We start from the raw sequence: 25397 nt of genomic DNA on the forward strand, positions 1-25397 counted from the left end.
CCAGGAAGAGGACGCAGAAGGGTCCAGGAGGGTTACGGAATCCAGGCCAGCAACACCGGTGGCGGCTCCAGCCACACCCAGGGTCCCGGCACCAGCTCCCAGGACGACTGAGACCCCGGCGTCCACGTCAAGGGCAGAAGCATCCACTTCCGCAGGGACGGGGGCCACGGCACGGGTGGATCCCGTGGTCCAAGGCGAAGCCTCTGGAGATGGTGAGAATGATAATACATCAGAGTGTGCATCCTCTTCCTCCCATTCCTCGGCTAGTAGTGACGAGTCTGGGTCCCCCAAGCGCCCGCGCAAGTTTGCGAAGATGGTTGCGCGCGCGATTGCGAAAAAGGTGGGCGGCACTAAGAGGGCTAGGAAAGAGGCGGAGCCAGAAGTAGCTACCACGGCAGGGGATATGGTCCATTGCACCAACACCGCCATGGCAGGGGCCTGCGTAAGGGGATAAAGGATAAGATAAAAAGGGGAAAGTTTGTTGACTTCTTTACACTGACAGTCAACATGAAAAAAGATTTTGAGGCAGCCAAGAAGGCGGGAAGTGGTAGTGAGGCGGCCTTTAAAGGCTTCCACAATTGGCTGAAGGGCTTTCTAATCTTCTCCTCTTGTTACCTGAGCACAAGGCCTGGGGAGCATGTGAACGTCTTACGCTACCTGTTCCTTGTGAACGAGACGTACACGGATTATAAGGGGCAGGCGTGGCGGAACTACGATGAGAAGTTCCGCGTCGCTCACGCCGGGTCAAGGGTCATGCCCATGGGCTGCAAGCTCGTGGAGATATGGCTCGAGGTCATAGGCAAAGGGCAGCATAGTTTAGACACAGGGGGCAGGAAGCCATTTCCTGCGGCCAAACCCGGTTCACCTCAGGAACACTTGAGTTAAAGCAGCAGCCTCTGGAGTAGCATTCCTTAGCACTTATCCCGGGATAGCCGCAGTCCTCCCGCTCTGTGGTGGCCACACTACATTGCAGCTTATCTGGATGGAGCAGAGCACAGAGCATCAGGATAACTGGGAGTATTACAGTGCAGGACAGGACAGGTGGGGGATCTACTGTAAGGACTCTCACCCTTGTCAGTGCCTAATGTATAACTGCCAACTCTGCAAATATGTCCCCGGTACATAGAGAACAATGTGCTACGTTTACTGAATGTGTTTTTTTTTTAATATAAATACTTATTTTCTAAAAATATTTCCACACAGGTTAAGAAAAAAACCCTGTTAGAATTACACTCTGCATTTAGAGAAAAGGGAAATGTGTAGTTGGTCAATTTTAGAAAAATAGGGACAATGGGAGGAGCAACAATTTCCAGGGACTAATCTTTATACCTGAGACTTCCCCTGGAAAATAGCATCAGTTGGCAACTATACACAGGTGGTCGGTGCTTGCTCTCTTTCTGCCCGCCCACTTGTCCGATGTCATACAAGAAAGAGTAATGTAGGGTACACACCAGGACGACCTGCTCACGATGCACATCGTGAGCGGGTCGTCAGTGGCTCGTCCGACCCGCTCACGGTGATGCGGGGGGGCACGACACGCTCACGATGTGCACCGTGAGCGGGTCCGATCCGATGGCGACCCGCACCCGGCTGTATGGTCATCATTGAGATCCTACCTGCAGCAGGTAGGATCTCAATAACGACCGACCGACCCGCGGGACCGCGCATCGGATCGGTATCGGTCCACACCAGGACAGAAAAGGGCCCAATCAGCACACAATCTACATCCAATTGGTCGGAATTGGATCTAGATTGAGGGGATCGGGCCCTAGTCGTCCTGGTGTGTACCCAGCATAAAAATGACAGATACTGATGGACCTATGTAGCTGGAAGGCTTTATTACCGATGCACCGGATGCCTGATGGCTCCTGTAACTTATCTATGGTGTGTTACTAGAGGTGCGAGCGCCATGTAGTATTATGAGACAGGACACAGTGTATGGCATATACCGTATTACTGTCTATAGTTCCCAGTGAATGGATAAGAAGCCTTCTCAGAAACAATGGTAAAGATCTCAGCATGCAGCCACTACAGTGTGGTGTACGGCCATGTAACTATAATGGTTTGTGTGTATCTATACAGCTGCTCCGTACCTTGTAACCTGGAGAAGAAACACCAGTTAACACCGGGAATGCTGGAGTCAAAGCAACATTTCCTCTGCGCACATTCCTCAGCACTTATTGTGGGATATCCGCAATCCCGTCTGCTGTACGGTTCCACGCTACATTGAGTCTTGTCACTTGCTGGTGGGGCAGGAAGGAAACATCCGGAAGTTACCACAGATTAATTTTTCCTTTTACAGAGGATTCAGCAGCTTAAATGACTGAAATAATCATAACAGCCATAGAATAAGGCCACTTACAGTATTGTAGGTAGATTTATTTACAGTGGCTACATGCACAGATTACACCACTGCACCTACCTGGTTTTTTGGGGTAAAAGCACCACTTCACCTCAGGAACACTTGAGTTAAAGCAGCAGCCTCTGGAGTAGCATTCCTTAGCACTTATCCCGGGATAGCCGCAGTCCTCCCGCTCTGTGGTGGCCACACTACATTGCAGCTTATCTGGATGGAGCAGAGCACAGAGCATCAGGATAACTGGGAGTATTACAGTGCAGGACAGGACAGGTGGGGGATCTACTGTAAGGACTCTCACCCTTGTCAGTGCCTAATGTATAACTGCCAACTCTGCAAATATGTCCCCGGTACATAGAGAACAATGTGCTACGTTTACTGAATGTGTTTTTTTTAAATATAAATACTTATTTTCTAAAAATATTTCCACACAGGTTAAGAAAAAAACCCTGTTAGAATTACACTCTGCATTTAGAGAAAAGGGAAATGTGTAGTTGGTCAATTTTAGAAAAATAGGGACAATGGGAGGATCAACAATTTCCAGGGACTAATCTTTATACCTGAGACTTCCCCTGGAAAATAGCATCAGTTGGCAACTATACACAGGTGGTCGGTGCTTGCTCTCTTTCTGCCCGCCCACTTGTGCGATGTCATACAAGAAAGAGTAATGTAGGGTACACACCAGGACGACCCGCTCACGATGCACATCGTGAGCGGGTCGTCAGTGGCTCGTCCGACCCGCTCACGGTGACGCGGGGGGGGCACGACACGCTCACGATGTGCACCGTGAGCGGGTCCGATCCGATGGCGACCCGCACCCGGATGTATGGTCATCATTGAGATCCTACCTGCAGCAGGTAGGATCTCAATAACGACCGACCGACCCGCGGGACCGCGCATCGGATCGGTATCGGTCCACACCAGGACAGAAAAGGGCCCAATCAGCACACAATCTACATCCAATTGGTCGGAATTGGATCTAGATTGAGGGGATCGGGCCCTAGTCGTCCTGGTGTGTACCCAGCATAAAAATGACAGATACTGATGGACCTATTTAGCTGGAAGGCTTTATTACCGATGCACCGGATGCCTGATGGCTCCTGTAACTTATCTATGGTGTGTTACTAGAGGTGCGAGCGCCATGTAGTATTATGAGACAGGACACAGTGTATGGCATATACCGTATTACTGTCTATAGTTCCCAGTGAATGGATAAGAAGCCTTCTCAGAAACAATGGTAAGGCAAAACGAGGGCTGCATAGGCCAGAGTGCAGTTAAGAGCCCGGGGATTTAGGGGTTAAACGCAGATGCACATGCAGCACAGAGCAGTGTGTAATTCTTAGGCAGGTTAGCATGTGGGGCATAGGGGCCAATCAGCACCTAGAGGGGAGGTAGCTTAAGTGGGGTATATAGGGTCCAGCTTGGGGGAGGAACTTCCTCTTGGAATCCGGATTTACACAGTGCAGCACGCGAAGCTAAGTACCTTTTACTTTGTATTTTAGGCCTGTATCATCGCGCAGCTGCAATCATGTCCGGCCGCCCCAAGAGATCTGCACCACCACCACGGTGGTTAGCAGACGCAGCCCGCCCGCTGGTGACTGTACCAGCGCGCGGCGGAGGCAGGGGAGGCAGCAGGACGGCCGCGACCGCGTCACCGCGGGTGCGCGCGCCGTCTTCTGCACAGTCTTTCTCTGGGGGACAGGTTTCCCCAGCGCAGGGAAGCGTCTCCCCGGCTCAGCAGGGCTCTGCTATGAGCGGGGAGCGCGCTGCGCCATCAGCACATGGTGGGCACCCAGCATCGAGTAGCGCTGCTGGGGACAGCGCTTTGGCGCCATCCGCTGGCGTTTCTACGCCAGCGCAGGTTATGCAGACCCCCAGGGACACCCCGCGCGCCTCAGGCAGCGGGGTGAGCGGTGGGGGGGTTTCACTTAGCGGGGGAGACGGGGGGTGCCCCCCAGGACTAGCACCCCATTAGCGCAGGGTCCAGGGAGTCCCCTGCAAGTCATAACAGGGGGCCCCACATGGAGCCCTCTGCGGATGAATGCAGGTGAGCAGCGCGGGGCAGGTCAGGGCCCCTTGGCTTCCCTGGCAAACATCTTGGCCCCGGGAAGGGGGTCGCTCATCCCCCTGGGCTGGGACGGTGGCCGTGGGGACGCTTTCGTCGGCGGCCGGATGGATGGCGGTGCCCCCCCCTTACAGGGTTGGCAGGCCCCGCAGCAGCAATGGCATCAGGGCCAGCAGCCATTCCCTGCGGCCCCTCAGGGCTTCGCCGGGGCCCCGGCGGGGCAGGGGGGACACCAGGGTTTTGGCCACGCGGGTTTTGGTGCGGGTCAGCAGGCGTACATGCAACCCCCCGTACAGCAGCAACAGCAGTGGGCTTTTCCCGGTCCGAATGCGGGGGGGGTACCCAGGGTACCCCATGCCCAGCCCGCATTACGGGCCCTACCCAGGGACTCAACATGCCCCTTTCCCGTACTTCCCCCAAACAGCGGGGGCAGGTGGAGGGTTTCCCGGGGGGTATCTCGGGGGAGCATGGCAGGGTGCTGGTGCACCACAACCGCAGGGCCCGGGGGGGCCGCAGCAGGCTTTTCAGGGGGCGGCTTACACTCACCCCAACATGTATGCCCAGGCTCAACAGGTCAACCAGGTTTATGCGACTGGGGGCCTGGGGAGCTCTGGTACAGTAGCGGGAGGGTCAGTGAGGGTGACGGGCTCAGGATATGGTCCTAACACTGCACCTTTCTCTCCTGAGGTATCCTCTGTCGGTGGCAGGAGTGGCATTTTCGGGGGATCGTCCCAGGAAGAGGACGCAGAAGGGTCCAGGAGGGTTACGGAATCCAGGCCAGCAACACCGGTGGCGGCTCCAGCCACACCCAGGGTCCCGGCACCAGCTCCCAGGACGACTGAGACCCCGGCGTCCACGTCAAGGGCAGAAGCATCCACTTCCGCAGGGACGGGGGCCACGGCACGGGTGGATCCCGTGGTCCAAGGCGAAGCCTCTGGAGATGGTGAGAATGATAATACATCAGAGTGTGCATCCTCTTCCTCCCATTCCTCGGCTAGTAGTGACGAGTCTGGGTCCCCCAAGCGCCCGCGCAAGTTTGCGAAGATGGTTGCGCGCGCGGTTGCGAAAAAGGTGGGCGGCACTAAGAGGGCTAGGAAAGAGGCGGAGCCAGAAGTAGCTACCACGGCAGGGGATATGGTCCATTGCACCAACACCGCCATGGCAGGGGCCTGCGTAAGGGGATAAAGGATAAGATAAAAAGGGGAAAGTTTGTTGACTTCTTTACACTGACAGTCGACATGAAAAAAGATTTTGAGGCAGCCAAGAAGGCGGGAAGTGGTAGTGAGGCGGCCTTTAAAGGCTTCCACAATTGGCTGAAGGGCTTTCTAATCTTCTCCTCTTGTTACCTGAGCACAAGGCCTGGGGAGCATGTGAACGTCTTACGCTACCTGTTCCTTGTGAACGAGACGTACACGGATTATAAGGGGCAGGCGTGGCGGAACTACGATGAGAAGTTCCGCCTCGCTCACGCCGGGTCAAGGGTCATGCCCATGGGCTGCAAGCACGTGGAGATATGGCTCGAGGTCATAGGCAAAGGGCAGCATAGCTCAGACACAGGGGGCAGGAAGCCATTTCCTGCGGCCAAACCCGGTTCCAAAGCCGGCGGCAAAGGGAAGTGCTTTGCATACAACGATGGCAAATGTGACAGGGGGGCCAAGTGCCGCTTCCGTCACGACTGCAGTAGCTGCGGGGGGCGGGGCATCCCTCCAAATCCTGTAGGTCAGCGGCCAAAGGCGGGGATCACGGGGACGCCGGCACTGGCGGAAAGTAAGGCCCCTTCCCCAATTATGGTAGACGCCCTGGCCCGTAGGTTAATGGCGTACCCTAACAGGGCTGACGCACGGTTTTTGTTAGACGGGTTTAGTTTTGGTTTTCCCCTCCCCATCCCTGGCGAAATCAGAGTTTCCTGCATTAGGAACCTCAAGTCAGCCAGGGATTTTCCGGAGGTGGTCCGCCAGAAGGTCCAGGCTGAAGTGGCCCTGGGCAGAATGGCGGGCCCCTTCCAAGGGGACCCCCTCCCCGACATGTGTTTTTCCCCTCTCGGGGTGGTCCCTAAGAAGACCCCGGGCAAGTACAGGTTGATACAGCACCTGTCACACCCCCATGGCGCATCTATAAACGACGCCATCCTGGATGAGTTCTGTAGTGTGCAGTACCAGCTATTTGACGAGGTACTGGACATAGTCCGGGGTTTCGGCCGAGGAGCACTTATGGCCAAGCTGGATATTGAATCCGCGTTTAGGCTCCTCCCATTGCACCCTAAGTCCTTCAGGTTCATGGGCTTCAGGCTAGATGGGGGTTCTTACATAGACAAGTGCTTACCGATGGGCTGTTCTGTCTCCTGCTCCTACTTCGAGAAATTCAGCACGTTCTTGCACTGGTGCATACAGAGCAGTACAGGCTGTGCGGGCGTAGCCCATTACCTGGATGACTTTCTCTTTGTGGGACCAGGAGATGACGGCACATGCGCCCATATATTGTCCAGGGCGGTTTCCCTGCTGGAGGAGCTGGGGGTCCCTATAGCTGCGGATAAGACGGAGGGACCCACTAGGGTTCCTATCTTACCTGGGTATAGAAATTGACTCGGCTGCGGGGTGCTGCCGTTTGCCTGAGGATAAGGTGACAAAGCTTCAGGGGTTAATAGTTGAGTGCTTGCAGAAAAAGAGGATACAGCTGAGACTATTGCAGTCCCTGCTGGGGTCCTTTAATTTTGCTTGCCGCATCATTCCCATGGGGAGGGTATTTTGCCGCAAGCTGGAGAGGGCCACGGCGGGGGTTCGGGACCCCCACCACACGGTCAGGCTGTCCCGGGAAATGCGAGACGACATGGAAGTGTGGTCCGCATTCCTGGGGCAATTTAATAGAGAGCTTATATGGCCCACAGAGCCCGAATCCAGCAAGGAACTGCAGCTCTTCACAGATGCTGCTGGCTCCACGGGATTTGGGGCTTATTTCCAAGGGGAATGGTGCGTCTCACGGTGGCCACAGTCTTGGATTGACAGGGGTTTCACGGTCAATCTTCTGCTGCTGGAACTGTTCCCTATCATCGTATCAGTGCAGCTGTGGGCAGCGGAATTGGCAAATCGGAACATAGTGTTCTGGTGCGACAACCTGGGGGTGGTACACGCAATTAACAATCAGAGGGCGGCTTCCCCAGAGGCCCTCAGGTTACTGCGTTACCTTTTTCTTCATTGTCTGAAGAACAATATACATTTTAAGGCTAGACATGTCCCAGGCATAGAGAACACTATCGCTGACGCCCTGTCTAGGTTTCAGTTTGCAAAGTTTCGGGAGCTTGCTCCTGAAGCGTCACCCCTGGGGCTTAGGTGTCCAAATCTTGTATGGCAGATCATAGAATCGGCATGAAGGGTTTGGCGCTGCTGTCACTGGCGCCCTCAACCCGCAGGGCTTACGAGGCGGCCTGGGGGGACTGGGAGGAGTTTCAGTCTGCGCCTGACGCTAGCGGTAAGTCGGTCGAGGACCGGTTACTCGCATTCGTATGGGGCCATTATGTAAGAGGCAGATCAAAGTCGGCTATGACGGCGGCTTTGGCAGGTATAGCATTCCACAGCAGGCTGAGAGGGGAGCAGGATCCCACAGCCTCTTTTGTATTGAGCAAGGCTTTGAGGGGCTGGGCTAAGCAGCGGCCGGTGCCTCCTGACACTCGGCGGCCTATAGATGAGCGCATGCTAGGCGAGCTAGTAGCAAGTCTGGATAGGGTGGCCGATAGCCCCTTTGAGGCTGCGCTCCTGAAGGTGGCCTTTTCATTCGCCTTCTTCGGGGCATTCAGGATTGGGGAGCTGGTAGCTGCAAGCAAGATGGCCCAGTCTGGTCTTAGGTCGGAGGACGTGGTTCTCCATGAGGACCACGTCCTGTGTAGGATACAGAGATCCAAAACAGACCAGCTGGGGAAGGGAAGTTGGGCCACCCTGCGATCCAGTGTGAACCAAGCCATTTGTCCTGTAGCATTGTGCAGGGACTACATGTCTCATAGGCTGGTTGGAGCCTTGCAGTTTTTGGTGCACACAGATGGTGTGCCCCTCACCCGGTTTCAGTTCGGGGCTATGTTTAGACGGTGCTTGACCGGCATAGGCCTGAAGGCTCAGGATTATTGTACGCACTCCTTTCGCATAGGGGCCGCAACATGCGCAGCGGCGGCGGGGCTTCCACCCTCTGCCATACAGAGGGTAGGGAGGTGGAAGTCATCGGCTTATAAGAAGTATATAAGATTAGATAAGATAGATAAGGTAGATAAGTTGTAGAATGCGCCTGTTGCGCCAGCCCAAAAACGTAAGTTTACAATCGGTTCTGGAACGGCTAGCGTTCCGGAATCGACGGTGTGGAGTGAATTTTTTACTTTTTCCTCCGAGATAGAACTAATTCAATTCGGCTGTCACCAACAGTTCACCGGAGGTTTTTTAAGTTTTTCACCTTCACTTGGGCTGTTTACTGTATTCTGGTTGTGTTACAGTGTATATTATAATAATGTTAACGTTAGGTTTTTTCTCTTTCAGCCTTTTCCCTTTCCTCACCACATCAGGGGACAGTTTGGGTAGTGGACCACTCATATATTTTTTGGGCGGCCAGGCATCCCATGGCCTCCAGGGCTTTAGGCCTGCTACGAGCCGACTCAGTGCAGTGGTTCGGGGTTAGGGGACTTCAGTGGGGTGGGCTTTATAGCCTACTAGTTTCCAAGGCCCGCAGTTCAGGTCCCCCCGACACGTTGATAATACATCTAGGGGGCAACGACCTGGTCAAAAATACGAGGCTCTCCCTCATGTGTAGCATAACGGCTGACCTGGAGCGCATTGCGGCCCTTTGGCCAGGGGTGCGGTTAGTGTGGTCTGATATTGTCCCCAGGAATGCAGTTGCCATAGACAGGGCAAGGCGGAAGGTGAACCACGCGGTTTCCAGAAGGGTAAGCGCCATGGGGGGTAGGGCAGTGCGGCACCCCACGATAGTTAGGGAGTCGGCTCACCTCTATAGGTCAGACGGGGTCCACCTGTCTGACGCGGGCATGGAAGTTTTCCTGGGCGACATCTTTTCTGGTGTAACTCGGCAATAGGAAGGCATTAGGTCTAGTTGAGGGGTGGCGGGCCTGGTCCCGGGCGACCTTGTGTTAGGTCTGGGGAGCCTTGGCAGTGGCGAGAAGGCGCTCTCGACCAGCAGTCGGGTGAGGTGTCAGGTGGTCACCGTGCGGTATTACCCCCCCCTTGCCAGGACGGTGGGCGAGTCCCGAAATGAGCGGGGACGGTGGGCACTTCCTTGAGGTGTCCGCGCCCTACCTTAGAGGGGGCGGGGAGCCGTCACGGTGCAGGCTGTACCTTACGTAAGGGGTGTGTTTGTTAGATTGGAGCGAGGCAGTCGCTGCCATTGACATACACCTCTGACTGGTGCTGGTCTCAAGTGCTGTCTTGGCCATCCCTTTGATAGACTAACAAGGGTCATACCACCTAAATAAATAACTTGACCATTTTAAACTTATGCCATGGTTGTCTGAGTCTTATTTTTAGATAAGGTGTCCGCGTGAATTATTTCTAGGAGGTTATGTAAGGGTAACAACAAAGGGTAACCAATATAATCCCTTGGGCGCCTTAGGCAAAACGAGGGATGCATAGGCCAGAGTGCAGTTAAGAGCCCGGGGATTTAGGGGTTAAACGCAGATGCACATGCAGTACAGAGCAGTGTGTAATTCTTAGGCAGGTTAGCATGTGGGGCATAGGGGCCAATCAGCACCTAGAGGGGAGGTAGCTTAAGTGGGGTATATAGGGTCCAGCTTGGGGGAGGAACTTCCTCTTGGAATCCGGATTCCCACCCTCCCATCCCTTCTTTTCTTTCCTCTCTCTGGTGCTCATTGCCTTCGGGCTGTCCAAAATATTCGGTTAAATTTAATTTAGTTTAAGAATCGGCGAGAAGGCGCTCTCGACCAGCAGTCGGGTGAGGCGTCAGGTGGTCACCGTGCGGTATTACCCCCCCTTGCCAGGACGGTGGGCGAGTCCCGAAATGAGCGGGGACGGTGGGCACTTCCTTGAGGTGTCCGCGCCCTACCTTAGAGGGGGCGGGGAGCCGTCACGGTGCAGGCTGTACCTTACGTAAGGGGTGTGTTTGTTAGATTGGAGCGAGGCAGTCGCTGCCATTGACATACACCTCTGACTGGTGCTGGTCTCAAGTGCTGTCTTGGCCATCCCTTTGATAGACTAACAAGGGTCATACCACCTAAATAAATAACTTGACCATTTTAAACTTATGCCATGGTTGTCTGAGTCTTATTTTTAGATAAGGTGTCCGCGTGAATTATTTCTAGGAGGTTATGTAAGGGTAACAACAAAGGGTAACCAATATAATCCCTTGGGCGCCTTAAGATCTCAGCATGCAGCCACTACAGTGTGGTGTACGGCCATGTAACTATAATGGTTTGTGTGTATCTATACAGCTGCTCCGTACCTTGTAACCTGGAGAAGAAACACCAGTTAACACCGGGAATGCTGGAGTCAAAGCAACATTTCCTCTGCGCACATTCCTCAGCACTTATTGTGGGATATCCGCAATCCCGTCTGCTGTACGGTTCCACGCTACATTGAGTCTTGTCACTTGCTGGTGGAGCAGGAAGGAAACATCCGGAAGTTACCACAGATTAATTTTTCCTTTTACAGCGGATTCAGCAGCTTAAATGACTGAAATAATCATAACAGCCATAGAATAAGGCCACTTACAGTATTGTAGGTAGATTTATTCACAGTGGCTACATGCACAGATTACACCACTGCACCTACCTGGTTTTTTGGGGTAAAAGCACCACTTCACCTCAGGAACACTTGAGTTAAAGCAGCAGCCTCTGGAGTAGCATTCCTTAGCACTTATCCCGGGATAGCCGCAGTCCTCCCGCTCTGTGGTGGCCACACTACATTGCAGCTTATCTGGATGGAGCAGAGCACAGAGCATCAGGATAACTGGTAGTATTACAGTGCAGGACAGGACAGGTGGGAGATCTCCTTGTCAGTGCCTAATGTATAACTGCCAACTCTGCAAATATGTCCCCGGTACATAGAGAACAATGTGCTAAGTTTACTGAATGTGTTTTTTTTAAATATAAATACTTATTTTCTAAAAATATTTCCACACAGGTTAAGAAAAAAACCCTGTTAGAATTACACTCTGCATTTAGAGAAAAGGGAAATGTGTAGTTGGTCAATTTTAGAAAAATAGGGACAATGGGAGGAGCAACAATTTCCAGGGACTAATCTTTATACCTGAGACTTCCCCTGGAAAATAGCATCAGTTGGCAACTATACACAGGTGGTCGGTGCTTGCTCTCTTTCTGCCCGCCCACTTGTGCGATGTCATACAAGAAAGAGTAATGTAGGGTACACACCAGGACGACCCGCTCACGATGCACATCGTGAGCGGGTCGTCAGTGGCTCGTCCGACCCGCTCACGGTGACGCGGGGAGGCACGACACGCTCACGATGTGCACCGTGAGCGGGTCCGATCCGATGGCGACCCGCACCCGGCTGTATGGTCATCATTGAGATCCTACCTGCAGCAGGTAGGATCTCAATAACGACCGACCGACCCGCGGGACCGCGCATCGGATCGGTATCGGTCCACACCAGGACAGAAAAGGGCCCAATCAGCACACAATCTACATCCAATTGGTCGGAATTGGATCTAGATTGAGGGGTTCGGGCCCTAGTCGTCCTGGTGTGTACCCAGCATAAAAATGACAGATACTGATGGACCTATGTAGCTGGAAGGCTTTATTACCGATGCACCGGGCGCCTGATGGCTCCTGTAACTTATCTATGGTGTGTTACTAGAGGTGCGAGCGCCATGTAGTATTATGAGACAGGACACAGTGTATGGCATATACCGTATTACTGTCTCTAGTTCCCAGTGAATGGATAAGAAGCCTTCTCAGAAACAATGGTAAAGATCTCAGCATGCAGCCACTACAGTGTGGTGTACGGCCATGTAACTATAATGGTTTGTGTGTATCTATACAGCTGCTCCGTACCTTGTAACCTGGAGAAGAAACACCAGTTAACACCGGAAATGCTGGAGTCAAAGCAACATTTCCTCTGCGCACATTCCTCAGCACTTATTGTGGGATATCCGCAATCCCGTCTGCTGTACGGTTCCACGCTACATTGAGTCTTGTCACTTGCTGGTGGGGCAGGAAGGAAACATCCGGAAGTTACCGCAGCTTAATGTTTCCTTTTACAGAAGTTTTAGTAATTTAAATGACTTTAGTAAAACTTTTACGGGACAGGGCCACATATTGTAGGCAATAAATAGACCCAGGGGTAAATGTACTAAGTGTGAGATTTAAGAAGTGAGAGAGAGGGGAAAAAAAAAAGTGGCCAACAATGTGTTACCCCTAGCAACCAATCATTTTCTACTTATTATTCATCTAGCACCTACTAAAGGATAAAATATAGAGGGCCAGATGCACTAAGCTTCAAAAGTGATAAAATGGAGAGTGATAAACAGCCAGCCAATCAGCTCCTACCTACCGTGTCACAGACTGTGTTTGAAAAATGTCAGGTAGGAGCTGATTGGCTGGCTGTTTATCACTCTCCATTTTATCACTTTTGAAGCTTAGAGAATCTGGCCCATAATCTGTTTGGTTGCTATGGGCTACTCTCACTTCTTAAAATTCACACTGTAGTAAATTTATTCCTAAGGAGATGACTGTGAGATGGGAACAAAGCAAAAAATGTACTAATGTTGTATCTGGAACAAACCCTTCTATACTGCATGGGTTGTGTTACATGTATTATTTTGCATGTAGGGTAACTACTGGCTGCTTCTACATGTAGCCCACAAATGCAGGACACACGGGCGCAACAAGAGAGGAGGAGGCCCATCTCCAGTGTCCTTCTAAGTCAGTGATGGCTAACCTATTCAGCTTGGAGTGTCGGAAATCGGAAAAAAGGTGTAGCCTTCCTCGAGCCACGCGTCACTTCAAGAAATAATCAATAATTTGGTGATATTTCAGCCATGATAAAGATCAGCCATAATAAAGAGTTATATTTTCAATATCCCCCATCACACCAACCCCACATTGTAGTGTCCCCACCAACCAGCCCCACACTGTAGTGTCCCCCATCACAGCAGCCCCACACTGGCCCACCATCATAAGAGCCCCACACTGTCCCCCCATCACAGCAGCCCCACACTGTCCCCCCATCACAGCAGCCCCACACTGTCCCAACATCATAACAGCCCCACACTGTCCCCCCATCACTACAGCCCCACACTGTCCCCCATCACAACAGCCCCACACTGTCCCCCCATCACAGCAGCCCCACACTGTCCCAACATCATAACAGCCCCACACTGTCCCCCCATCACTACAGCCCCACACTGTCCCCCATCACAACAGCCCCACACTGTCCCCCCATCACAGCAGCCCCACACTGTCCCAACATCATAACAGCCCCACACTGTCCCCCCATTGCTACAGCCCCACACTGTGCCCCCTTTATAACAGCTCCACACTGTTTCCATCGCACCTTGTCCTTTCTGTCCCCCTGTCCCTTTCAGAACATATAATACAAGTACAAACAATCCAGCAGACAGGCGACGCGCTGTGCTGGCTTATCCTTGTGAACTTCCAGGTTTTCACTCTCCGCACACCGGTGTGTCAATCAAAGTGCCTGTCATATGTTAGCCATCAAGGGTCTAAGCCCACCTCTCTAGCCGACAGAGCAATACACTCCTGGCACTAGTGTGACTAGGAGACCCTAGCAATGTCCCACAGGTTAGTGCACATGAAGGGGTTTACACTGCAAATTAGATGTGAGTTAGGACACAACCCTCCCAAATCTAACTCTCTCTGCACATGTTCTGTCTGCCCTACCTGCAGTGCAGCATCTTTTTACTAAGATGTAAAGTTACTTGTTACTTTTTTACTTTACACCCCACTTAGAATTATGTGCTGAGAGTCCAAGTTACACATAACAGACTTGGGTCCATGTAAAGAGTCCCCCCCCAGCGCCACTGGATCTGCCACTTGCTGGAACTGCCTAGCAGTGGCAGTGACTTCCCATTGGAAGCACTCCCTACTAATCACAACCAGACAGGGAGCCCCAGGGGGAGGAGTTATCTCCATCTGGGATTGCTAGTGTGGCCTGAGAGCCAGTGTGGCAGAGAAAGCACTTTCCATAGGAAACCACTGTCAGTCCTATCTGGCTTCTACCGGCTGCAGCAGATGCAGTCCTTAAGCTACGCTGATCACTATTAGTACTGGAATTAAGCTCCACCTTCCTCTGCTGCGGGGTTAAATCCCACCTCACTGTGACATCAGCCACCAATCACTGAGAAGGGAGATGCGAGAAAATCAGCTATTGTCTAAGAATAAGGGATACACAAACATAACTATAAGGCTAAGGGTCTCATTCATATGTGTTCACAATTATGCACTACATATGGGTTCCCACCACTGCATTGTATACTATACCTGGTTTTTGGGGGTAAAAGCACCACTTCACCTCAGGAACACTTGAGTTAAAGCAGCAGCCTCTGGAGTAGCATTCCTTAGCACTTATCCCGGGATAGCCGCAGTCCTCCCGCTCTGTGGTGGCCACACTACATTGCTGTTTATCTGGATGGAGCAGAGCATAGAGCATCAGGACAACTGTATATATTACAGTGCAGGACAGGACAGGTGGGAGATCTACTGTAAGGACTCTCACCAGTGGCGTAACAGAAAATTTTGCTCCCCCCCGCCGGGACAATATCGTTGCCCCCCCCCCCCCCCCGGGAGCTTGCAGGGGGGTCCGTGCGGGGGTACCTGTGGTCAGGGACTCGGGAGAGCCTGGAGGTCCCTGCGGCGCTGATTATGAGTTGCAGGGGTCCCTGCAGCGAAGTGGAAATACTGCGCTACCACCGTGCGGCGGTGCGGGAAGCACTTCTGACTCTGAAAACACTGGGCGCATGCTGATTGGCTGAATCTCAGCCAATCAGTGTGCGGCCGCGGCCAGTGTTTTCAAAGTTAGAAGCGCTTCCCGCGCCGCCGCACGGCAGTAGCGCAGTATTTCCACTTCGCTGCAGGGACCCCGGCAACTCATAATCAGCGCCGTAGGCTCTCCCGAGTCCCTGACCACAGGTACCCCCGCGCCGCACGGACCCCCTTGCCAGCTCCCCGCTGCACCCACAAGCAGTGGGGAGCTGGCGAAGAAACAACAGCGCCCGCAGACCCCCGGCGCTTTCCCGCCACCGCGGGGGCTGCGGCCCTTTAGTTACGCCACTGACTCTGACCCTTGTCAGTACCTAATGTATAACTGCCAATACTGCAAATACATCCCTAGGGATGGCCATGGACCATCAATGATTCATAATTGACTTTAACTTCTTGGCTGAGGGTGCACATCTCCTGCACAGGCCAAGCCACCAGTGCTGAGGGCATTTCCTGGGACACCGGGATACGGGGCCGCTAAAAGTTCAGATCGAACCACCAACTGCATATACACTCACTGCACGAGCCGGTAGTGACTGACAGTGCAACTAAATACCCGTCCAGTCGGTTTGTTACAACTAGGGATGGCAATCTGTGTGACCGTCATTTGTGGTTGCCATCAATGGCGATAGTGCAAGCGGTTATCGATGTTTGCATACTAGTTGGTGTATGACCATTGATGGTTTGCCTATTGATGGAGGGAACGACGTTAAACCATTATGATTATGAATCATCAATGGTCGATAACCACCCCTCGTTACAACTGACCAGACATTGGGCATGCAGGGCACCACTGCCCGATCCGTCTGCATATCAATTGATTGTCAGATATCAGTGGCGAACGCAGGATTTTTACAGGGTGTTTCCAAATGCAGTCCACACATTTTCCACTGGAACATTGGAACAAGAGCGGGAGTCTAGGGGAGTGCTAATAGAACCTAGTAACGACCCTTGACATTACATGTACACACATGTCGTTTTATACTGGATACTGTATGGAATACAGTACTAATATTTCACACTATATAGGTCTAAACAAGTTCAGGATGTATCAAACTTTTGAATAATATAAATAAGTTGTCAGGACATAATAGAACCAGTACTGCACTTTCAAAGCTCACATTCTCCCACCTCATGGTAAGGCTCCTGTCTCTTCTTACTGGCAGCTGCTCTCTGGTCCAGTGAGGACACAGCAAGCTTGGCAGAAGAAGTTTCTACCACTGGGCATGTGCAGCAGATCCGCTGTATCCCTTACATGGCATGATGTGGTGACAACTCCAGTAATCATATTACATACCATTGCTATTGTCATAATTTGAACCACTGGCCCAGAGCATGGGGGTTTCTGGGCAATTCGAAAACCCCCTGCATTTGACTATGGATATATCATAATCTGCCAGTGTGTACCCAGCTTTTGATATGTAAGAGCAGCAACAGATGGGATCCTGTCCCTCTCCCTGGCCGCTCTAGTCTGCAAACACCAGGCAGCATGTCCTCCGTGCCCTGCCTCATCAAGGTAACTGCAGGCTTGCTGACTGTTAGACAGCCAGCTCCAGGAGGTAGGTAGATGGGCTGAAGGGGGCGGTATTGGAGGCGGGACTCAGCAAAGGAGCCGCGAGTGATGGTGTGGTCATTGTGATTGGCCACCCCTCCCCTGCCCCCCCCCCCCCCGCTGTGCAATGCTGGTATTACTGGTTTTAGAGTTTTGACCCCATTTCTTGTATCCATAAAGCTCCACAATGTTGTGCCTGATAAGCAATGTCATCTATAGATAAGTGGTATACATAATGTTCGCTATAGAAGCTTCTTATTGTAAAAATCTCTGGAAAGGGATCCTTCAGATCCTTCCTTTTCCCTGAATGTGCTGGTGGCTGACTGCCATAAACCCGGAAGTCATACCTTTGCATGGGACAGCACTTATGGTCTGAGCTGTCAGGGCCGGAACTAGGGTTTCCGGCGCCCGGAGCAAGGCAGTCATTTGGTCGGGGGACCAAATGACTGCCTTGCCCATGGTGCCGGAGGCTGAGCGACCCCCCGCACCCACATACCTATGTGCAGCGGGGTTCGTGGAAGGGCAGCAGGGTTCCGGTCCGGGCAGCGGGGGGACGGGCAGTGCCGCAGCGGCTTTCACTTGTAGCAAGCTACGTTATTTGCCTGGTGGCGGGAAGCGCTGCTGATTTTGAAAAGACTTGCCGGACACTGATTGGCTGCGAGAATTCAGCCAATCAGCGTCCGGCAAGTCTTTTCAAAATCTGCTTCCCGCCCAGCAAATAGCATAGCTTGCTTCCAGCTACTGCTACGCCCGTCCCCGGACCCCCGCTGCCTGTCCCCGGACCCCCGCTGCACAGACCTGACTGCCCCCCCCCCCATCCATGCAGAGCCCAGGGCGTGTGACCCCCCAGCCCCCCTAGTTACGGCCCTGGAGCTGTGATCATGCACACGAGTGCTGTTATGCAAGTGATATGTGGCATGATGCACATTATACATCCCATCTACAGTGGCTACATAACCATATATATCCGCTTCTTATCTTATCTGCTGTAAGTGCTGGATATATCAGCTTCTTATCGGTGAGGCCATAATCCCGGTATGTACCTAGAATTGCAGCTAGAATCACAAAGGATGGCTCTTCCGATAAGATCTGTCCTTTGGGATCACAGAACTTCTGAGTTTATGAGTAACGCCCAGGGCCGGCGGCACCACTAGGCAGCTCTAGGCATTTGCCGGCCACTGGAGGGTGGCAGTTTGCAGCAGGTCCCCCCCCCCCCAGATGGAGGTGAGAGGCACCGGCGGCATCACCTGATCCACCCCTGGAGTTACTTAGTGCCCCCCCCCCCTCCCCATGGAATGATGCGGCGGCATCACCCGGCACACTTAGCGGCACCGGCGGCCGCATTACCCGGCACACCCTGGCAACCCCCCATCCCCCACGGTGGCCTGCTGCGGGGATCTAAGCTATCGGAGGGATGAGCGGGGGGATGGCTCTGGGGCCCCTTAAATCACCAGGCCCAGGTCAGCTGTCCCCTTTGACCCCCCCTGTCGCATGAGCCTAGAGGTAAGGCCAACGTTCTGTGAGCCAAGGCCTCAGCCTCTTTGTCTCCATGATTAAATATTGTGTACATGGGCATGTTCAGCCAGTGACAAAAGGGTCTTCCACCACCAGGGGGCACTGCTGTTCCCTGATTATAAAATCAGGGAACAATTTAAATAGGGGTTTCCCGTAATTTTTAAAACCAGCACCAGGCCCAAGGGCCAGTCCTGGTTCCCAAAATACGCCCATATTTTGTCAACCAGCACCAGGCCCAACCAGCCAGCAGTGTAATGCCACAGCCAGGGGACACTCATTATATAAAGTCTCACGGCCAAAGCATTGCCCCCTGACTGGTCAGCTTGGGCAGGGGTCCTGGGGAAGTGGGGACCCCCCCTATGAAGGGGTCCCTCACTCCAGAATTTACCTGGCTGAAGCCTGGGGCTGTCCCTGGTGGCCCTGGGGCGGTGGCCACCGGGTTGATAAATGTGTAAAAATAGAAATAAACTATTGGGTTCTGCTGTGGAACTTTGAGTCCCAGCAAGCCTGGGCCGCATAGTGGGACTTGGAGAACCAAAAGTCCCAGCATGCAGCCCATTAAAGGGCTTTCTGGGACTCTTAGTTCCACAGCATAACCAATAGTTAAATACACACACCAGAAAATTTAAACTTTATTACATTCAGAGCCCATTCATACAGATACTTACCTATCTTGACACGTAGGTAGATCACCGTCCATCCTAACGAAATCCAATTAGGGTACCTGTGGAAGGAAACCATAGTTATGGGGGTCCTCCGGCGTAGATTGCATCCTATTCTGTCCATGTAGCATCCACAGTCTTGGCAAAATAATAAACCGACCAACGCGACACCCACGAACTGAGAAGAGAGCCGCAGGATGTGTTTGTTTACATCCTGCGGCTCCTCCTCCCGAACACTGCTATTGGCCACCTTGCAGCCAGGAGTCTCTAGGCAACCAAAAGCTGCGAAATCCAAGCTTTGCGAGTCAACTAGAATGAGGGTCAAAATTCCTTACAGGGAGCATCCCTCAAGAAATTGGTTAGGGAACCCACTCATAAAATGCATGTAGATTAGGGGCCCATTTGTCATATCATAATTGTGGCCACTTCCCTGAAAACAACCGTTTTTAGGGGTTTGCCACAAATATTAAATATCCCCCGAATTTATCTAGGAGGGGCCACAGCAGGAATCTCCGATCCCTCCTACTCATGTGGCAGCCGCATTCCTCATAGGTTACTCTGGCGGATGCGTTGCTGCCCGGCGATTCTGCCCGATGTATCAACATCAGGCAGCATCGCAGTGGGTCTGCAGCGGGGCAGTGCGGTCAGCGAGGTCAGCTGGGGGTCAGAACTAAACAAGTTTGCGCAGACCCCCGGCACCCAGCGAAGCAGTGCGCAGGGATGCAGTCCTCTCTGAACCCCTGTCCTTGCATTTGCAGGATTATACATTCATCCGAAAGGATCGCATGCGATCCTGGGTTGTAAATGCCGCCCTGATCGCATTGTATATGCAGTCTAATAATAAAGGGATGCGGTCATTTGGTCTACAGCACGATGGTCGACAGTCGTTAGGTCGACACCATTAGGCTGACATGGGAAACGGTCAACATGGGTCTAGGTCGACATGGGAAAAGGTCGACATGGTTTTAGGTTGAAAAGTCATTAGTTCAACAGGTCGTTAGTTCGACAGTGTCTAGGTCGACAGTCAAAAGGTCGACATGGGGTTTTGCACTGTTTTGAGCCAACATGTTCTGACAGGCAGTATTTCATGCCCTACCGTCCACGAAGCATGGCGAGCGCAGCGAGCTATGCGAGGGGATTCGGTGCACTTTAAACTGTGTCCATGTGGACATTCAGGTAAAACAAATGTAAAAAACCCCATTCAGACCTTTTGAATGTCAACCCAGTGCCGTCTTTCCCATTGGGCACGATGGGCAGTTGCCCGGGGGCCCTAGGACCTAGGAGCCCCCGGCCCAGCCCAATGGGAAAGATGGTGGCCGGGGTCCGGGAATCCGCTCACCCTCGCTGGGGGATCCGGGCAGGGGGATCAGGGCGGTGGCGGTAGCTAGAAGCGAAGCTCTATTTGCCGGCGGGGCGGGAAGCGCTCTTGCATTTGAATAGACTGGCCGGACGCTGATTGGCTGAATTCAGAAAATCAGCATCCGGCCAGTCTTTGAAAAGGCAACAGCGCTTCCCACCCCGCCGGCAAATAGCGCTTCACCTCCTAGCTAGCAGTGAATTTAATTTCGGGGGTCCGTGTGCCGGGGTTCTGATCACCCTCACTGGGTGATCCGGCAGGGGGATCAGGGCATCGGTGGCGGTAGCTAGGAGCCCGAAGCGGCGAAGCGCTATTTGCCGGCAGGGGGGGCGAGAAGCGCTGCTGCATTTAAAATGACTGGCTGAATGCTGATTGGCTGAATTCAGCCAATCAGCATCCGGCCAGTCTTTTCAAATTCAACAGCGCTTCCCGCCCCCGCCGACAAATAGTGCTTCGCCGCTTCGTGCTCCTTGCTACCGCCACCGCCGCCCTGATCCCCTTCCCCAGCGAGTATGGTCGGATCCCCGCCACCCGGCCACCATCTTTCCCATTAGCGCTATTTGCCGGTGGGGCGGGAAGCGATGCTGCATTTGAAAAGACTGGCCGAACGCTGATTGGCTGAATTCAGCCAATCAGCGTCTGGCCAGTCTTTTCAAATGCAACAGCGCTTCCCGCCCCGCCAGTTAATAGCGCTTTGCCACTTCAGGGCAGGCTCCTAGCTACCGCCGCTGCCCTGATCCCGCTGCCCGGATCCCCCAGCGAAGATGATCGGATCCCCGGCCGCCGGAAGCTGACTGGCTGCCGCACGGAGCCAGAGAGGTGAGGGTTGGGGAGGTGACTGTTGGCTCCTGGGCAAACTAATTTGGGGGGGGGGGTCCAGTGAACTAGGTTGCCCAGGGGCCCTTCCTAATGTTAAGACGGCCCTGTGTCGACCTAGACATTGTCGAACTAATGACCTGTCGAACTAACGACCTATCGAACTAATGACCTTTTGCCCTATAACCATGCCAACCTTTTCCGATGTCGACCTAGATCCATGTCGACCTTTTCCCATGTTGACCTTACCAGGGAGGTCCAGGAACAGAGCATTTTCTCCCTGAAGGAAAGGGTCAGGTAGGCAACCCTGGCTTAAAGATATGCTGGTAGCACCATTATCAGTATTACTAAGCCAGGCACTAGATACAGGTGTACTTCCAGGTGGACTGGAAAAGTGCAAACATAGTACCACTGCACAAAAGTGGAAGCAAGGAAGAAGTGCGTAACAGACCAGTAATCTTACATCAGTATTAGGGAAATAATAATAATAAGGGAAAGAAAATTGTAGAATATCTTAAATCAAACTACTTACAGGATCCCAAATCACATAGATTTACTTGTAGGAGATCATGTCAAACAAATTTTTGACACCATGACAAAAAAATAGTTCAAGGGGAGGGGGTTCTGTATAGGTCACTGGTATGGCCACTTCTAGAATACTGTGTCCTGTTCTGTATAGGTCATTGGTATGGCCACTTCTAGAATACTGTGTCCAGTTTTGTATAGGACATTGGTACGGCCTCATCTATAATACAGTGTCCAGTTCTATATAGGTCACTGGAGCGGCCTCTTCTAGATACTGTGTCCAGTTCTGTATAGGTCATTGGTACGGCCTCATCTAGAACTGTATCCAGTTCTGTATAGGTCACTGGTACGGCCTCATCTAGATACTGTGTCCAGTTCTGTATAGGTCATTGGTACGGCCTCATCTAGAACTGTATCCAGTTCTGTATAGGTCACTGGTACTGCCTCATCTAGATACTGTGTCCAGTTCTGTATAGGTCATTGGTACGGCCTCATCTAGAACTGTATCCAGTTCTGTATAGGTCACTGGTACTGCCTCATCTAGATACTGTGTCCAGTTCTGTATAGGTCACTGGTGCGGCCTCTTCTAGATACTGTGTCCTGTTCTGTATAGGTCATTAGTACGCCTCATTTAGATACAGTATCCAGTTCTGTAATGGTCACTAGTGTAGCCTTATCTAGATACTGTGTCCAGTTTTGTATAGATAACTAATCCAGCCTCATCTAGATACTGTGCCCAGTTCTGTATAGGTCATATCTCCATAAGGTATATAAATACATAAGAGATGGTACAAAGAAAGCCAACTTAAATGGTTGTAACCTAATCAGTCCCATATGTGTATACTAAGTGCTCTGAATATGCTCAATATAAAATATACATACAATGAAAGCACTAGTTACTTCGATATGCAGCTCTAAGTATCACCCATATAGAAAAACGCATTACAATCGGGACGAATTGAACTTCCTATTCTTTGGAACGCAAAAATCCAATATTCTGACATCCATCTATGAGTAAGATCTCTAGAAATCTCGCGAGATGAGGTAACAACAGAAGTGTGACGCGCATAATGGTACGGATGTACACTGCGCACAAGCAATCCCTCACTAACAACGCGAGACTGTCAAATGACACGCATGACGAATGCGGATGTACAATGCGGAAACGAGGCCTGAACCAGTAAACCGCGCGTAGACGCGGACCGGAAGTGAGCGGTATAAAAGGGCAGCAATATGGGGGAAGCTGCAATCACCTCCTGAGGAAGCCGCTGATACGAGAAGGCGGAGAAACGCGTAGAGGGCGACGGGACAGCTTTGTGGAGACTGGATACAATTTATGGGAGTGATACACTCAGTGACCGCAGTGAACTGCTAAAATCAACTGGTCATATCAACTCCTAAGTACCAAGAGCCGGATCCCCACCTTTTTTGAAAGGACAAAATCCTCAAGAATAAGTGAGTTTATTCCACTAACATGTGCACATGAGTGGGGGACAGTTACTCCTAACAATTGGGAGGTTTTAAAGTAATACTAACCGGTTTTTTACTAATGTTATGGACTAACAAGTTGAACACCGTTCATAATATTCCACTAACAATTCTAAACAGAGCATTGTTATATGTGTGTTTGTCTTGTCTGTCACAGTGGCCACTAAATTGAAATTGCATGAAATTTATTGTGTTTTATTTTTTAATAAATTGTACATGATTTGCAAAGCGCAGCTCCACTGTCTCTTTTTTTGGTTGTAACCTAGACCACAAAACATACTCAGAAATACTAAATAATCTTAATATGTACAGTTTGGAGCAGAGAAGGGAAATTATAGAGACTGTCATATATATTAGGGGTATTACCAAGGTCCAGGAGGGAAACATTTCTTAATGGAAGAGAAGTATTAGAGCACAAGGACATGCACTAACACTGGAGGAGGGGGAGGCTTCGGGGAAATTTAAGGAAAAATTACTTCACAAAAAGTGTACTGGACAAGTGGAATAGCCTCCCGTCAGTAGTGATAGAGGCTAAGGGTCAGATGTATCAAGCCTTATCACTTTTCAAGACTTGATACATCTGGCCCTAAGAGATTAGTGATAGGTATGGGGATCCTTACAAATAAATAAGGATCAAATAGGGTTGAGGTAACCATATGGTTATAAAAGGGGCCGACTAGATGGGCCAAGTGGTTCATATCTGCTGTCACATTTTATGATCCTGCGCCGGAGCTCCTTTAGGAGAAATGGGCACGATACATATGCACTGTCCTCTGAACATACACGTTTTTGGGTATAAGAGAAACACTACTCATTTATACTCACTTATGCGGCTGATGAGACTGTTGTTGCGGTTGATAATGAGACTGTTGTTGCGGTTGCTGATGGGACTGTTGCTACTGCTGGGACCGTTGCTTTCCTTCTTGTCACCCTTCGCCAAGCTCTGTTGCCCCAGAAGAAGGACGACTGACAGCAGGACCAATATTTTGGGCCCCATTTCGACTCTCTGCTCCAAATATAAGATTGGACCCAGAGTTCTGTTATATATATATATAGGGACTGCGCTGTTGATGTAGTCTAGGAAACATTAACTGAGGGTGGGTTCATTTGTGTCCTGACTTTACAGCACATAATAAATGTATAGTTAATTGGTAATAATCTGTGTTTTGTACGTACAGTTACACAATGCCATCAACACCCAGCAGTATAAAGGGCTGCCTAGACCTTGACTCTATACCCACAGTTTGCAGTACAAGAAAAGCAACTTGCTTATCAGTAGATGATTTTGATTATACTTCTATGTCATCATTACAAAATCATGGCAGTGAGGATACAGAGCGTGCATGTGTATTACTGCTTTCAGGATTCCTTATTCTATAGAGTGATTGTGGTCAGATCCTCAGTAATCTTCTGATACTCCTTTAACATTCACAGTCCCGGGTCATACCCGGGACTGTGTTCCCAGGTGCAACCCGAGACACTACCCGGGAATGTACCAATTCATACTGGCCACCCGACCCGGAATGAAGTCGGGCGGGTGGCTTCATCTGGAGGCTTGGCCGGGGCGGCGCTGGGAGGTGTCAGCACCTCCCAGCGGCGCATTTTCACTGCAGTGAACGGGATTTGGGTCACGCTGACCCGGAATGCCCATTCACACTGACCGCATCCTGTGTCGATTCCGGGTTCTACCCAGATCAGGACCTGGGTAGAGATCCCGGAATACTGAACACGGGATATTTGACCAAGACCCTTTCACACTGCACTAAATCCTGGGTTGATGCGCGTTCATGTGCAAAAATCCGGGATATTTTTGCAAGTCTGAAAGGGGTATGACTGGTCTTCCCGGAACCAGACTCTCACCACTATAACCCATCCTGAAAACAGCAGGAGTTAAAGTGGGGTGGAAAGGGGTGGAACGGAGTTCTACCATCTCTAATTGTGAGGTACAGATGGCGCGCCTCTCAGTTGGCTGGGTCCTGATGATTTTATCGCCAATCGCCAGGACCCGCCATAAGACGGAAGGGGTGTGCTCACATGAGATGCTCGGGTGCCCCATTCCATTGGAGCCCACCACTATCCTCCGCCGCCTCCCCGCTACTCC

At 51.7% G+C, this 25397-nt stretch overlaps 1 protein-coding gene across 1 annotated transcript; it reads right to left on the minus strand.

Moving 5' to 3' along the window:
* Positions 1-32: 32 nt before the first annotated feature.
* LOC146058373 (uncharacterized) lies at positions 33-24293 on the minus strand. The gene is made up of 11 exons (XM_083170658.1): positions 24122-24293; positions 19275-19419; positions 19117-19172; positions 14884-15027; positions 12436-12585; positions 11195-11338; positions 10866-11015; positions 2423-2566; positions 2094-2243; positions 857-978; positions 33-203 (listed from the first exon to the last, which is right to left on the minus strand). The coding sequence occupies exons 1-11, from the start codon at positions 24291-24293 to the stop codon at positions 33-35; spliced, it is 1548 nt and encodes a 515-aa protein (XP_083026784.1).
* Between the last annotated feature and the right edge of the window lie 1104 nt (positions 24294-25397).

Source organism: Crinia signifera, chromosome 2 (assembly GCF_055691185.1).
Source record: "Crinia signifera chromosome 2, ASM5569118v1, whole genome shotgun sequence".
Taxonomy (NCBI): Eukaryota; Metazoa; Chordata; class Amphibia; order Anura; family Myobatrachidae; genus Crinia; species Crinia signifera.

Coding starts and splice junctions, on each gene's coding strand:
- LOC146058373 (XM_083170658.1), bottom strand. CDS start 24,293: ATGGGGCCCAAAATATTGGTCCTGCTGTCAGTCGTCCTTCTTCTGGGG. Junction 11,016..11,194: donor CTTTTACCCCAAAAAACCAG/GTAGGTGCAGTG, acceptor CTGCTCCACCAG/CAAGTGACAAGACTCAATGT. Junction 204..856: donor GTGTTCCTGAGGTGAACCGG/GTTTGGCCGCAG, acceptor CACCATCTCCAG/AGGCTTCGCCTTGGACCACG.